The following is a 16,748-nucleotide window of genomic DNA, read 5'->3' as shown; positions in this document are numbered from 1 at the left end:
CAAATGCAGAGATGAAGAGAGATGGCTGTTGCTATCTTTGCTGGGAGGCACATTTTTGCCTCTCTTGAATTCTAGGGCAGAGCAGGGTGTGTGTCTGGGGGAGGGTAAAGGGGTTGTTCAATTTATCTTTCCCTGTTGCTTTTTTTCATAATCCAAAATAAATCAGGGGTCCTCGGTGCTGTCCGAGCTCAGTTGTTTTCTTGCAGACCCAAACAAGATAACATCGTCAGAGCTCGGATGATGTTAGAGTGGCACCTTGGTACTTATCATTAATTGGTTCCAGGAGGCACAATGACTACCAAAAATGAGTACCAAACAATTTTTCCCGTAAGAAATAATGTAGTTAGTCACCAGGCAACCAACGCTGACAAAGTTCTAGCTTGTACACTGTACCAAATGAACAATCAGTACCAGGACAAAATTTTCACATCCTAATGAGAGTGAGTACCAAATTGGATGAGCTTCAAAGCAGTTGAGCATCAAGGTACCGCTGGTACCTAATTTGGGCAATGAAACATCTGCAAGAAAACAAACAAGCTCAGAGAGCACCAAGCAGTCCTCATTTCAACCCCACACTACAGTTACCGTGGTACCTCTACTTACGAACTTAATTCATTCCGTGACCAGGTTCTTAAGTAGAAAAGTTTGTAAGAAGAAACAATTTTCCCCATAGGAATCAGTGTAAAAGCAAATAATGCGTGTGATTGGGGAAACCACAGGGAGGGTGGAGGCCCTATTTCCTCCCAGGAGATTCCTAGAGAGGCCCCACAGAGGCTTCTCCCTGCCTTTTGCAGCCCTGTTTCCTCCCAGGAGATTCCTAAAGAGGCCCCATGGAGGCTTCTCATTGCCTTTCCAGGCCCTGTTTCCTCCCAGGAGATTCCTAAAGAGGCCCCACAGAGGCTTCTCCCTGCCTTTTCCAGTTACAGTTTTGGGGGCTCAGGTTTGTAAGTGGAAAATGGTTTGAGAAGAGGCAAAAAAATCTTGAACACCTGATTCTTATCTAGAAAAGTTCGTAAGTAAAGGCATTCTTAGGTAGAGGTACCACTGTATTCTCCTTCATTGGTAAGAAAAGAAATTGGTTTAAAACTGGCCTAAACTGTTTGAGTAGCTGCACTGCTTCATTCACGCTATAGTCTTCTCTTGATTGTGCATCTTTTCTCTCCAGCGTTGTGTGGTGGGGAGCTCTCTGAGCCGACAGGTGTTGTGCTTTCTCCCGACTGGCCCCAGTCTTATGGAAAAGGTCAAGACTGCGTGTGGGGCATCCGGGTGCAGGAAGAGAAGAGGGTGCTGCTAGACATTGAGATGTAGGTACTTCTGCTAATGCCACCATCAATACCATCCCATTTTCTTGAGGGAGGCTTCCCAACTCAACCACCGCAGTGTGTCCTCATGGTCCCTGAAACCATCATTAGATTTACTGTTGAATTCATTCATACCATCAATTCATGGAAAGGTGTCTATGTACTTTGAAGATAATCTGCTGTGACAAACAGGATTTCTACTTAGGGGTCATCATCAATCAGAATGGTACAGGAAGCTCCTTATATTTATAGACTGGAAGCATCTGGATGGTGAAACATTTTAAATCTCCAATGCAAGAAAGAGAGGGCTGTGTTTAATCTAGTATGTATGCTGCTAGTTCTAATTGTTTTCTGTTCCATAGTGCTTTCAAAGTTAGGCTAAAATGACAATGGAGGACACGGCACAAAAGGAGGGGATTATTTAAGTGCCCTCTTAGAACCATTTTCCTCTTAGCAATTCTAAAAATTTAGAGGCACAAAGAACCTTGTCCAAAGCAGCAAACTGAATTCATATGTGTGTATACAGTCATAATAACAGAATCATCCTGGAGAGACATAAAGTCAAGAGAAATGTAGTCAAAGAATTGGAAAATCCTTCACAAATCACAGTAACATCTGTATAGTGATTTAAAAAAAAAACATTCCTGAAGAATTTCACACATTTATATCAGGGGAGAAATTGAGCAGGTTTGGACAGGTTTCATAGAACAGGTGATGGTGATTATGTCCAGTTTGGAGAACTGGCAATTCACGCTACTGCGGGGACCCACCCCACCCTGCTCCTCACTCCTTCTCTCCTCCTTCTCCGGCTCATACCCACAGAGCAAACATGAAAATTCAATTCAATTCAATTTATTAGATTTGTATGCCGCCCTTCTCCGAAGACTCGGGGCGGCTCACAACAACAATAAAAGCAATATTCTAGCGAAAACAAATTTAATATTAAAAAGCACATAAAAACCCTATCATATTTAAAAAGCAAACAACACATACATATCCAAACATATTACTATTATTATTATTATTATTATTATTATTATTATTATTATTAATATTAATTGGATTTGTATGATGCCCCTCTCCGCAGACTCGGGGCGGCTAACAACAGTGGTAAAACAACATGAACAATCCAATTAATAAAAACAACTAAAAAACCCTTATTATAAAAAACCAAACATACACACAAACATACCATGCATTCATAAGTATAAAAAAGCCTGGGGGAAAGGTGTCTCAACTCCCCCTTGCCTGGCGGTATAGATGGTCTTGAGTAATTTACGAAGGAGGTGGGAAGCGGTCAGATTGAACACTAGAAGACTTGGCCGAATTTTTTTTGTCGGTTAGGGTTGGTGGGCATAGCTGGGTGGGGTGGTGCTGCCCCATCTTACCGTGAGTAACGGCAAGTTGGCCACTCCCATTCGGTCACATGACCCACCCCACCAAGCTGTGCCCACCAAGCCACACCCACAGAACCGTTAGAGGGGGATTTGAATGTCACCCCTGATTTACATGTAGTTAGGCACTAGATATAATGTATTTGTTTGTTATCCCTCAACAGTTTTCCGAATCTAGATGGTATACCAGGCAACTGGGGTAAATTAGTACAAAAGAATAGAAAAAGAAGTAGGTGGCCATTTGTAATCATTGTTTCAGGCCAAAGTCCTGCTGAAAAGGAATGCCTTTTAAAATCTCATGCGTGTGGGTGGAAGGTAGCCACAAGGCAGGGTCAGCTACATAAAAGTCTTTTGATTCATACCTTTTTCACTAACATCAGGAGTGGGCTGTTGCCGGAATGCCTAATTGCGGGCAGAACCGCGGCTCTGAGAACGCAAGTGTGGGATGAAGCGCAATTACGCTTCCTACACCTGTGCAGATAGCAAAATTGGAGCCAGGGTGGCACAGCAGGTAGAGGGCTGTACTGCCGGCCACTGAAGCTGACTCTAAGGAGAAGGGCAGCATAAAAATATAATAAAATCAATCGAAAGAAAGAAAGAAAGAAAGAAAGAAAGAAAGAAAGAAAGAAAGAAAGAAAAAGTGTGGGTGCATTTCGGTGCCTACGGGGAAGCAAACAACCTCACCAAAACGTTTCTACATGTGCGCGATTTTGCTACCTGCAGAGGTGCAGGAAATGCAATTGCGCTCGATCCCACACTTGCGTTCTTAGAGCTGCGGGGCTGCGTGCAATTAGGCGTTCCGGCAGTAACCCACCTCTGACTGACACGCAAACTGGCTCTTGACAACTGGACTGGCAGTGTCATGTTTTAGTGAGGAGTCTCTTAATGGGAACCCGTCATATAGGGCTTTATAGGTACGGATATAGGTCCTTGAGTTATGACCACAATTGGGACCAGAATTTCCATCAATAAGCAAAGCAGTTGTTAAGTGAACTGCACCCTGTTTTGCAAACTTTTTGTCATGGTTATTAAATAAACCGATCTATTAAGTGAATCACATGGTCGTTAAACAAGTCTGCCTCCCTCCATTCACTTTTCTTGCCAGGACCTGACAAGGAAGGTTGTGAATCAAACCCACATGGCCTAGGAATGCTGCAGCCATCGAAAACACACAGCAGTTTGCCAGCACCTGAATTTTTATTCTTGTAACTGTAGGGCTGCTACCATGGTTCTAAGTGTGAGGAAGCTGGTTGTAAGTCTACTTTGTTCAGTGACACTGTAACTTGGCACGGTCACTAAACAAACGATCGTAAGTCAAGGACTGCCTGCAATTACACATATTTGAGTTGTTCAGTAACCATTGCAACGGTGTGATTGCGTTCGGCCTTCCGCATGCTTTTCCCATATCAGAAATCTGATTGCTGCCACTTAGAGCTTCTGAGTTGTCTTCAAAAGCAGCCCTCCATTACAGGAATCTGGTCAGGTGACAGCAGGTGGCTTTTGCTAAAGTTTCCTTGTCCAGATAGGGCCAGATTGTCATGGAAAGGACTCAATGAGAGAATCAGCCCGCGTGAGCTGAATTGAGCAAACCACGGAGGTCGATGGAGCTGAGCTACGGGGAGACCTTCACAACAAAGTTAACTTTATTAGAAAAGTAAAAAATGGTTACAATGCCTGGAGCGGCAAAAAGCATGTCCTTACATCTTAAAGACTAAGGAAGAAAAATGTCTGCTAGCTTCTCTTCCTGTGTAAGAAAGGAAGTGATGAAAGCAGGGTTACATCATAGAAAGGGAGGAGCTACATTAACAAACAAGAGTTAACTATTTAACTACTGGATGTTTCTGAATGTCTTTGGAGGCTGTCAACCCACAGCGTGACACAGATCTGGTATACCAGCTGAAGATGTTTAAACAGAGCTTTGAATCCAAAAGGATCCCCAGGGATCTCTTCCATAGGAGGGAGAGAGTCCTATCTACAATATAGCAGACTTGATGTTTCCAAGAAGCCACTCTTACACACGAAGAGCACCTCTTAGTCTGACCTTGTTTCTCTCGTGCAGTCCAATATGGCTGCTTACACGGATTCCGATATTACTGGCGCAGCCTGTGGTGATTACAGGCCTAGCGGTGCTTCCCTCGTAATTGCGTAATAAAACTCTCTATTCAAGTCGGAGGAGAACCACAGCAAAGCAGCACACTAACCCTTCCAGATGGTTGAGAAGATACCATGGATGATGGCACTTAAATGTCAATCAAGAAATGTTTTAGGAGGGTTACACCATCATCGAGATCAGGGGTGTCAAATTTGCGGCCTCCAGGCCGATGCAGCGTATGTTGGCCACCGTCACCCCTGTTTTAACAAAGGCAAAAAAATGTTGTGATACGTCACGTGTTGACAATGTGAGTTTGACACCCCTAATTCAGATGGAGATTGTCTACCAGTGTGACCAGTGCTGTTTCTGTCCAAAATTGGACAGAAAAGATCCAATCGATCCATTTTTTTATTTTTTATTTTATTTATGCAATTTTTATGCCGCCCTTCTCCTTAGACTCAGGGCAGCTTACAACATGTTAGCAATAGCCCTTTTTAACAGAGCCAGCATATTGCCCCCACAATCCGGGTCCTCATTTTACCCACCTTGGTAGGATGGAAGGCTGAGTCAACCTTGAGCTGGTGATGAGATTTGAACCGCTGACCTACAGATCTAACTAAACAATGTTGTCTGGTGGGCCCCAGGGGAAGAGCCTTCTCCGTGGCAGCCCCATCCCTCTGGAATCAGCTCCCCCCAAAGATTAGAACCGCCCCCACCCTCCTTGCCTTTCGTAAGTTATTAAAGACCCACTTATGTCGCCAGGCATGGGAGAACTGAGATATCCCCCAGGCTTATAGAGTTTACGCATGGTATGATTGTCTTGTATGGTTCCAGTGTTGGGTTTTAGAATGTTTTTAATATTAGATTTATTACACTGTCACTATTTTGTTGTGAGCCGCCCCGAGTCTACGGAGGGGGCGGCATACAAATTTAATAAATTATTATTATTATGATGATGATGATGATGATGATGATGATGTCAGTACAACACAGCAAACAAGATCACTATGCTGGATCTCGTTTGCTTTGTTGTACTGACATATTACTATTATTATTATTATTATTATTATTATTATTATTATTATTATTATTATTATTATTATTATACTGTGCAAACTGTTAGAGAGGCTCCATCTCAAGCACTAATTCAGAATCATCTTGGATTCAGCTTGAGCTGTGCATTAATCACTTAGAGGTTCCAATTTTACTTATTGGTTGAAGAAAAATCCATGCTTGTCTTCCCATCCGTGTGTGTGTGTGTGTGTGTGTGTGTGTGTCTACACTCACTTGCCCTTCAATTTGGACACATGAAATAACAGAAACAGGCTGTGGACTCCTTCACTTTCCTTTCCCCCTTTCAACAGTCATTTCTCCTTTGTCTTTTCTCCCCCTCCTCCAATTCCCTTGCTAGCCTCAACATCCGCAAATCTGATGTGTTGACCGTTTTCGACGGAGGAGACTTAACTGCCCGGATCCTTGGCCAGTACCTGGGCCCCCATCCTCGGTTCAGCATTTATTCTTCAGGCCCAGCGGTCACCCTGCAGTTCCAGTCAGATCCTGGGGACCCCCTTTTCGGTCTCAGCCAGGGGTTCCTGGTGCGCTATAAGGGTACGAGAAAAGGCTTTGTGTAAACTGGGGGAGAGTGAGATAGAGAGAGGGGGGGATATGGGAGAGAGGAGGGAGGGGGGAGAGAAGAAAGGAGGGAGAAGGGGGAGGGGAGGAGAGGAGAGAGGGGAAAGAAGAGGGAGGGAGAGGGGGAAGATTGGAATAGAAAAAGGGAGATATAGAGGGAGGGAGAAGGAGGGAGAGAAAGAGAGAGAGGGAGGGCGGGAGAGATTGGTATAAATTGATGCCTGCTGACTCATCCTGTGAAGATGGTTTAAGAAGTTAAGCCGTCTTCAAAATGGCTTCCAGAAGCTTCTTGGGCTGAGAATGGACGGGAATGTTGTACAATGCATTTTTTTTTTGAGATCAGAAACAGAAGAAGGAAAAGGAAAGAGCTCAAATGCAGCTGAATAAAACCAAGGTGATATTTTTGTCCAGTTGTAATTTCAGCAGTAGTAGGTTGAAGAAGAAAAGAGAAGAATTTTGCTTAAACGCCAGTCTGAAGGACAGTCTAAAGTTTAAAACGGAGAGCATGGGTCATAGCAGCATTCTTGTAAATTGTGCAACTGGGGTTGGTTGGGGATCCTTTAATTTGGAATTCTGAGCAGGGCTGTTGGTCTTTTCTAACAATATGATTGTAGGAGTTGCTTGTAGAGATGAGCTCCTGTCACGAGGTAGAAAAGTGGGGAAAACAGAAGTGAAATTTGGTGAGGTGAGGTAGGGCAGTCCACTGACAATGTTACTTAGTTTGGTAATGAAATGCTTGCAAGAAATAACCAAGTTCAGAGAGTAACAAAAGGCCCCACTGTTCAACCCCAAACTACAAATATTATCTTCTATCAGACAGGAGAATGCCTGGCGGAAGGTAGTTTATTTTATTTATTTATTTATTCATTCATTTGTCCAATACACAACACATATGGAAGAGAATAGATATGAAGTAATATATATAAAGATAATATATAAAAATAGAGAAGATATATGAAAGGAAGAAAATATATATGATATATAAGATAAAGGAAAGACAATTGGACAGGGGACAAAAGGCACACTAGTGCACTTATGTATGCCCCTTAAGTTCCTATATCCTCTCCTCCCCTCCCTGTCCCTCTCCCCTCCTCTCCTCCCCTCCTTTCTCTCTTCTACTCTCTTCTCTTCACAGAGGTTCCACAAAATGACACCTGCCCAGAGCTGCCAGAAGTGGAGTTTGGTTGGCGCACGGCTTCCCATACCGCTGTTATCCGGGGCACAGTCGTAACCTACCAATGTGAGCCTGGCTATGACATTGTGGGCTCGGACATTCTCACCTGCCAGTGGGATCTGTCATGGAGCAACAGCCCACCTACTTGTCAGAAGAGTAAGTGTAATCTGATGCTAAATAAGTGGTGAGGATACTCCGCATTAGGACCTATCTAAGCATGAAGGAGAAGGAGGTGTGGAAGACAATGGGAGGCAGGTGCAAAAAGAGGGAGGATTAGGAGTTTAGTGGGCATGAGAAGAGACACACAACCCTTAGGTGGTAGCTGTGGGAAGACAACCTTAGAATGATGATACCCTGCTGTCATTTTGACTGGAAGCTTACTTTTACATTTTTCCAGATTACGTTATCTTCATTAGCATTACACCAGCTACCATTAAAAATGCCTTTCTTGAATCTGTGTGGCTTTTTGTGTTTTCCAACTATGTCAAATGTATTGTGTGTGTATGTGTGGTGGGGAGGAAATAGAAAAATTATGTTGAAGGAAGAATACCTCCGGAACCGCCTTCTACTGCACGAATCCCAGCAGCCGATAAGGTCCCACAGAGTTGGCCTTCTCCGGGTCCCGTCGACCAAACAATGTTGTTTGGCGAGCCCCAGGGGAAGATCCTTCTCTGTGGCGGCCCCGGCCCTCTGGAATCAACTCCCCCCGGAGATTAGAATAGCCCCCACCCTCCTTATCTTTCGCAAGTTACTCAAGACCAACCTATATCGCCAGGCATGGGGGAACTAAGACAACTCCCTCAGGCTTTCTTAGATTTTATGTTTGGTATGTATGTTTTTAACAGTTGGGGTTTTTTATATAATTTTTATTATTAGATTTGTTCCATTGTTATACTGTTTTTATTACTGTACTGTTGTGAGCCACCTCAAGTCTTCGGAGAGGGGCGGCATACAAATCTAATAAATTATTATTATTATTATTATTATTATTATTATTATTATTTTGGACATAAAAAGCATAACGTGTTCTGGGTTGCTGCCCTGAGAAGTGGGCTGGAAGTTTTTCTTTTAATGGGTTTATTATAATTTTTAATTTTTAAAATTTTGCAAGATGCCCAGAATCACCTATATGCAATTAGAGAGGGTATATAACCTAAATAAATAAATAAATGTCACCACAAGGACCCCTGAAAACTTTGATGCACTATTTTAGACTTTCTAATAGGAAATCTTTTCATCTAATCATTTGCAGTTCTAGAATCTTTGTGACACTTTAAGAACAGTGGTTCTCAACCTTCCTAATGCCACGACCCTTTAATACAGTTCCTCATGTTGTGGAGACCCCCAACCATAAAATACTGTAATAAAATTAGGAAATTCCAGGGTGGGTTCTAATTTCCCTTGCTGCTGGTTCGCTTCCTCCTGTGCTGTATGTGGGCATGCTTTGTGCATGCACACATGCACACTGCTTTTTAAAAAATATGCCAAAAAAAGCTGTAAACAAGATGGCGATGCATGCGCAGTGCCAGACATTCGGCTTCTGCACATGCTCAGAAGTTCCCACTGTACATTTTTTGCTGTAGTTTATTTGCATGTGGATGGACCCACCTAGAGACAGATAGAAGAGCAGGGTCTCAGTTCCTAAAACCATCAAAAATATGTGTTTTCCGATGCTCTTAGGTGACCCCTGTGAAACGGTTGTTCAACCCTCAAAGAGGTCATGACCGGCAGTGGGCTATGAGCCGGAACGCTAAATTGCACTCGCAAACCGCGGCTTGTAAGTTCTTCCGGAACCAGCGTCATTTTGCTGCTGCACCTGTGGAGGAATCAAAATCACACACGGAAACGCAGATGCGCCCGTGTTTCAGCATGCGCGGAAGCAGCAAAACCTCGCCGAAACACGGGCGCACCTGCGGTTCTGTGCGTTATTTTTCTTCCTCCACAGTTGCAGCAGCAAAATCGCGCTGGTTCCAGAAGAACCTACAAGCCGCGGTGGCAAGCCCAATTTAGCGTTCCGGCTCGTAGCTCACCGCTGGTCATGACCCACAAGTTCAGAATAGCTGCTTTGGAAGAAAAGTTGGAAAATTCCTGGAGTAGAATGACACTCCAGAATACCCCCATGGTCAGATATGATTCCTGAATTGGGAACCACGGAGGGAAACACAGAGGCCTCTATTTATATTTTACTACACCTTCTTTTTCCCCCAAGTTGTAAATTGTGCCGATCCTGGAGAGATTAGCAACGGGAAACGGAGCGTCTCGGACCGGCACTTCTCCATCGGCTCCCACGTCCAGTACTTCTGCCACGAAGGTTACGTAGTGGAAGGGAGCAACACACTCACCTGCTACAACCGGGATACGGGCACCCCTAAATGGAGCGACCGAGTACCCAAGTGTGTCTGTAAGTAAAGGCGGGGAAAGGTAAAAACATTTTTTGCTGGTTTTCAAAAAGCATTTTTGGATGAGGTTTCGGCACTGCCCATGCACTGCCACCTCGGTTTGGGCTATTTTTTTTTTTGGCTTGTTTTTGCTTCTGCGCATGTGCAGAAGCCACATTTTCGGTACTGTACAATGTGTGCACAGCCACAAAGCGTGGGAGGAAGGGAACCAGCGGCGAGGTAAGTTAGAACCTACCCCTGGGTTATAGGGAGTCCTCGACTTATGACTAGTCACTTAACAACTCCTTGTTGCCCCATTTCCTTTTGCCAGTGAAATATGAGCCTTGCCTGAACCCCGGTGTTCCAGAGAATGGGTACCAAACTCTTTACAAGCATCACTACCAAGCAGGAGAGTCCTTGCGCTTCTTCTGCTATGAGGGGTTTGAGCTTATAGGGGAAGTGACAATCACCTGCATACCAGGACATCCATCCCAATGGACCAGCCAGCCACCGCTCTGCAAAGGTAGGGGGGGCCTTTTCCCCATTGTGTGGGGTTTTCACTCACTATTTTGTGACCCTCTGCTTTGTTTGCTGGGCATTTTTTTTTAAAAAGTCCCTTGTTCTCTCTCATAGTGGCCTATGAGGAGTTATTGGATGACCGGAAACTGGAAGGTGAGTGGAAAGAAACTTGGGAAGGGATTCTGGGAGGGTGACAAATATGATTGATTGATGATTTGATTTGTATGCCGCCCCTCCGTAGACTCGGAGCGGCTAACAACAGTAATAAAAAAACAGCATGTAAATCCAATACTAAAACAACTAAAAAACCCTTATTGTAAAACCAAACATACATCCAAACAAACATACCATGCATGAATTGTAAAAGCCTAGGGAGAAAGAATATCTCAGTTCTCCCATGCCTAATGGCAGAGATGGGTTTTAAGGAGCTTACGAAAGGCGAGGAGGGTGGGGGCAATTCCTTCCTTCCTTCCTTCCTTCCCTCCTTCCTCCCTCCCTCCCTTCCTCCCTCCCTCCCTCCCTCCCTTCCTCCCTTCCTCCCTCTTCCCTCCCTCCATTCTCCCCCCCCACCCTATTCTCATCCACCCCTCCCTCCTCCCTCCTTTCTTTCCTCCCTCCCCATTCTCCTCCCTCCCTCTCTCTCTCCTTTCTTTCCCTCCTCCCTCTTCTGCTCAAACAGCAGGTGGAAGGGGTTGATAAGGGTACTAGGTGTGCCAGGCCCTATCCCAGACCTCAACAACTCATGCCTTATGTCCATTTAATAGGAGTGCTGCAGTAGGCTCTAAATGGTGCTGTCTTTGGAGACAATCCAGAATTTTGCAGCTGGTACAAAACGCAGCAGCAAGATTTTTGCCAACACAATATAGAATAACACTTACAGTACAGGGGCTGCATTGGTTGCCAATAGACTTCCAGGCCCAATTTAAAGTGGTCTTCGTTACATTTGAAGCTCTGTGGTGCAGGATACTTCAAGCAATAATTTGTCAGAGTGTAATCTGCCCATCTCATCCCTTCATTCAGAGAAGGCCTGCAGACCTTTCCTTCTCAAGGACCATGGGTGACCCATCTAGTTCTCTTTACAGTAGACCCCATCCTATGGAATATTCTTTCCCAAGAAATACATGCAGCTTCCAACTTGCTCGCAATTCCAGAAACAGATTAAGGATGTTTTCTTTTGATGATGACTGTCTGTGGACAACTATCTTGGATTTTATTTTACAGTTATCTTTGCTTTTTGTGACTATTTCAGGTCTAGGACTATGTTCTTATTGTTTTACATTTGGACTATAAATTCTGATAAGTAAACTAAAATAAAAAGTTCAGGGTGGGGTGTTTGATGCATACCTGTCACATTTTCCACTTTTTTCTTTCCTCTTGTAGTCACCCAGACCACAGATCCTTCCCACCAGATGGAAGGGGGCAACATAGCCCTGGCAATTTTCCTCCCCATCATTCTCGTCATCCTGCTGATTGGAGGCATCTACATCTACTACACTAAGTGAGTGATATCAAACTAATTTATGTATGATTTGCTTAGTGGGCAGTGCCATTAAACTTTGTGGTTTAATTCCAGCTAAGTTGCATTTTATTTTATTTTATATCATAATATAATATTATGCCACCAGGCTTGGGGCTATTAGACTCTAGCTCCCTGGCTGACGAGTGTAGGTATGTCTGTTGTTCGAATGGGAATGAGTGATTTCTAAATGTTAATTAGGGTTTTTAGAGCAATTAGTGTAAATTAATTGGATTTTTAGATATTTAGATTGTATACTGTCTTTTGATATGTTGTAAGCTGCCACAGGGGTTGCATATAAATCCAAATAATAATAATAATAATAATAATAATAATAATAATAATAATAATAATAATAATAAATATAGTATAACTATATTACATTATTATGTTATAGGTTTTTTTTATTATCCTCTTATTTAGCCCATCTCCCCTACAGTGTAAAGAAAGACAGAGATGTTATTTAATAGCAAGTGGAGGCGAATTGAAATTAAATTCAAAGATTTTAACCTGAAAACCCTACACAGTTCCAATTCCCAGTTACAAGGAGATAATTATAATAATTTGTCTACTTAATGATGTTGAAAATGCCCTTTGCATAGAAAGGCATACAGATACACACACACACATACACATACACACAAGGTTTCCAAGATTAAACTGTAGCATAAAAATGCCTTCCAATCATAAACTTGGGTTACCTTGTTTTATATGAATACCTCACTGCCTTTAATTAAAACAACTTGGGTTCATATAATGCCTTCCCAACCTACATTTAAAAGAGAGGAAAATTCCTTAATACTGCAATTGTATAACCAATTCAAAACCAAGATCATTGGTATATTAAGTGATAATAAAAGCTCCCCGTATAGAAGGAGCTTTAATTCCTGCCAAATCAACAAGTTTAAAGTTTTACACCTTTAAAAACAGGGTTCCCAATCCATGGCCCGCTACTGGGTCTTGAGCTGTTCGAAACCAGCCCCCCCCCAAACACACATTGCCCACAAAGCTGAAAAGATTGGGGGGGGGGGGGGGTTGGCTCTATTCTAGAAAGTATTAATCATATCCATACCTGCCACTAAACATAGCTAGAGTAACTGACTGAATGTTTATCAGTTTTGTTTCTTTGAATGGTCTTAGCTTCATGTATAAAATACATGGAGTGTTTTATATTCCAGTATATGTGTTCTGCCAGCGTGTTTCAACCACCCGTAATTACAGGGTAGTTAATCCAGGAAGACACACACCACACGATAAAAGGAAAACCCAAAAGTTTTTATAAACAGAAAAACAGAAACAGCTCCCTTTTTAAATGTCAAGGGGATTTTCTGGCACACACAAGGCACAGGTTAAATGCAGTCCAATTGCTCACCCAATAACTGGGAAATTGAGTCCAATTCTAAAGTCCAGAGAGTCCACACACAATCTTGAACAGCACAAAAACCACGATCTTGACGAAACAATGAATCAGATAAACTGCCATGAGGCTAAAACACCAGGCTGCACTTTTATCTGTGGCCTCATTTTCTCTTGTAATAATCCTTCAGTTGTTGTCTCCTATGCATCACTCTACGCATGCGTGGATGTGTCATTAATTCTTGTTCAGAATCCAGGGATGATACAGATGATTGATCTCCTCCTGGGCTGTCTGCTAATCTCCCCTCTTCCCTGTCACTCACGCTTCCTTTGTCAGAGGAGGCTTCGTCGGCAGATTCCATCGGGAGCAAAACAGGCTTGCAGCATGTGGATGTTTTCCCCACATCCACCTGCACATTCCTTGGGGCAGGAGCTGGGCCAGAGCTAACCACAACAATATGGAATATGTATATGGACAAAAAATGTATATGGACAAAGTACTTCAGTATATGGACAAAAATGTGATCACTGATCAGATTGATTTTGTTGTGATAGATATGGCTGGTACTAACTTAATACATAAACAAAAATATGGACACTGCAACTGAACTTTGTATTTTACTGCAGTTGGAAGTTGGGAGTCTTTTCCCCCTCCCCCTTTAACTCACACTCCCTTCTTTTCTTTACCTTGCTCCCTTCTTTCTTTGTTATCTTTGTTTCTCTTTGCATTTTATAGTATGATAAACTTGAATAATTTTAAAAAAAAATGAAAATGTGATTGAAATGTTGGCTGTGCGCAGACCATAGGAAGCTGCTTGGTAGCCAATCAGAAAATTGGTTGGTGACCAATTCTGAACCAGCCAAATGCAAAGTATGTAATCTCCTCCGCTGGGTTACTTCTGTAAGATACAATCAATGGAGCTATGCCATTAAAATGAATCTGTTTTTCCAAACTGGTAGAGGCTGGTTGCTTCAATATGCTCTCTTCTTCTTTTACTTTCCTGCAGATTCCAAGGAAAAACTCTTTTTGGCTTCTCCTTTTCCAGCTCTCACAGCTACAGCCCCATCACTGTAGAATCTGATTTCAACAACCCTCTCTACGAGGCTGGGGTGAGCTGCAGATGCTCAGCCAAGCAGTTGTTCTATAGTACTTTAAAAAACAAACAAACTCTGATTAAAGAGGGTTGACTTAGTCTGGCTCCTCATTTCCTCCTCTCTTACTGCTGTTTTCAACCTCTTGCAATCCTGCTGCAGTTCTGTACAGATTTACCCCAGATTTGGGCTGTAAAATTAGGGTCAGCTATTAGATCTCTTGCAGGAGATGTTAGCCTTTCCCACCCAACACTGCCATCAAGGGATCATCTAGCATTTTATGACCTGGATGAGTTCATTACAGATTTTCTGTCGTTTTTCCCAACAAGGGTACCTCTTGGCCACATTTCTACTGGTTTGGGGAAATTTTGCTCATTTCAACAGTACAGGTAGTCCTTGACTTACAACAGTTCATTTAATGACCGTTTAGAGTTATCACAGCAATGAAAAAAAAATTGAATTTATGACTATCCTTCACAGCAGTATCCCCATCATCATGTGATCAAAATTCAGAGGTTTGACAATTGACTCACATTTATGACCGTTGCTGTATCCCAAAGTCACGTCATCCCCTTTTGTGACATTCTGACGAGCAAAATCAACAGAGAAGCTATATGCACTTTACAACTGGATTGCTAATTTATCAACTGCATTGATTCACTTAACGGCTGTGGCAAGAAAAGTTGTAAAACAGGGCAAAATTCACTTAACAAATGCCTCACTTAACAGAAATTTTGGGCTTGTTTGTCGTCATAAGTCAAGGACTCCCTGTACTCCCTCCAATACTTCCATATGCTGCCAGTAGGGTCACCAAAGCCCCCCTTTAGAGTTTTATTTATTTGTTTGTTTATTTTATTTTATTTGTCATACAAATATAGTATTGTATTGTAGTATGTTTAACATAGTATAAGTATAAAGTAGAGATAGAAAAGATAAAAAGACATTAGGACAGGAACGGTAAGCACAAAGGTGCACTTATGCACGCCCCTTACAGACCTCTTAGAAAAGGGGAGAGGTCTATTGTAGATAATGTAAGGTTGAAGGTTTTGGGATTGGGGTAAGAAACAACAGAGTCCGGTAGTGAATTCCAGGCGTTGACCACTCTATTGCTGAAATCGTCTTTTCTGCAGTCTAGCTTGGAGCGATTTACATTTAGTTTGTATCTATCGCGTGCTCTTGTGTTGTTGTTGTTCTTACTGAGTTTATTCTCTTTGGTGGGTTGGCACATGAGACCCACCAACTGTGCCACAACAGAAGTGGGTTCTGGATCCTTTTGCTGCCGGTTCGCTCAGGGCCGCACCGTGTGTGCACATGTGCTTCGCTCCCACAATACTTGCTTCTGCACATATGCAGAACCAAAATCCAAGATGGCGGTGCCCACAGAGACACTGACAGAACCAGCTCTGGATTACTAACGGTTCTAAAGAGCTGGCTGGAACCGGTAGGAACCCACCTCTGTGCCACAGTGGATGAAGACGATCTTCTGACATTTGGGTAGTTTAAAGTCAATTAGATGAAGTTAAAGGGAAGGAGCTGGCGAGACTCTGTCCCCGAAATAAGTTGTTTTTCTCCCCTCTTTCTGCTTTAACAGGATACCAGGGAATACGAAGTTTCAATTTAGATGACGTTAAGAGGATCTGCCATTCTTCTCCCAAACCCAGCAATGTCTGAAGATCAGCGACTGAGTGATTCCTGATTTGGAGGGAATAGCGGAAGGTGGTTTTTGGGAGGGGGCTAAGGGAAAATGGAGGGGAGGGAAGGAGTCTATCCTTTCTACCCCACAAATTCAGCTTTATCTCTTCTTCTCCATGTTGCTGCCTGACTGTCCACTCTCAGCTTTGGACCACTCCCTTCTCCCATGTAAATACTCTCTTCAATGTGCCAAATGTGTTTCTCACACACACACACACACACACACTCACAGAGTTATTATTATTCTGCTTTACCTATTTGTTTGACTTCTCTATTTATTTATTACGTTACACTTTTCTTTTTTCTTCATTTTAACGATCATCATTCCCTTAGTGGTTGAAAAACGAGGAGAGGGTTGACCTTATCCCTTCTTTCCTATTTTGTCCCCCACTCCGTTTTTAAGGAAGTGGGCCTGAGTTCTAAATGGTGCTGCCATTGAAATTAAAATAAAATAAAAAGCATCTCTGCAAACAAGGCTGTACAGTAAGATTACTAAAACCTAATATATGTGGCTTTCGACTAGGAGATATACCGGTATTTAATCCTAAAACCAGTGGCTAACAGATGTGGGTAACAGAAAAAACCAAATGCTGGGAGGCATT

General features: G+C 42.8%; 1 protein-coding gene across 1 annotated transcript in view; it reads left to right on the top strand.

Moving 5' to 3' along the window:
- SEZ6L2 (seizure related 6 homolog like 2) overlaps nt 1-16,075 on the top strand; it is a 48,088-nt gene extending 32,013 nt beyond the window's left edge. Inside the window, exons 10-18 of the mRNA XM_070731176.1 lie at nt 1,166-1,304; nt 6,199-6,395; nt 7,555-7,749; nt 9,803-9,994; nt 10,303-10,494; nt 10,605-10,643; nt 11,871-11,988; nt 14,370-14,472; nt 16,046-16,075. Of these exons, the coding sequence (XP_070587277.1) occupies nt 1,166-1,304; nt 6,199-6,395; nt 7,555-7,749; nt 9,803-9,994; nt 10,303-10,494; nt 10,605-10,643; nt 11,871-11,988; nt 14,370-14,472; nt 16,046-16,075 (1,205 nt within the window). The remainder of the gene's footprint in view (nt 1-1,165; nt 1,305-6,198; nt 6,396-7,554; nt 7,750-9,802; nt 9,995-10,302; nt 10,495-10,604; nt 10,644-11,870; nt 11,989-14,369; nt 14,473-16,045) is intronic.
- The last annotated feature ends 673 nt before the right edge of the window (nt 16,076-16,748 follow it).

Source organism: Erythrolamprus reginae, unplaced genomic scaffold, assembly GCF_031021105.1.
Source record: "Erythrolamprus reginae isolate rEryReg1 unplaced genomic scaffold, rEryReg1.hap1 H_7, whole genome shotgun sequence".
Taxonomy (NCBI): Eukaryota; Metazoa; Chordata; class Lepidosauria; order Squamata; family Dipsadidae; genus Erythrolamprus; species Erythrolamprus reginae.
Note: the sequence above shows the minus strand (reverse complement) of the source record. Positions and strands in the feature narration are given on the sequence as shown.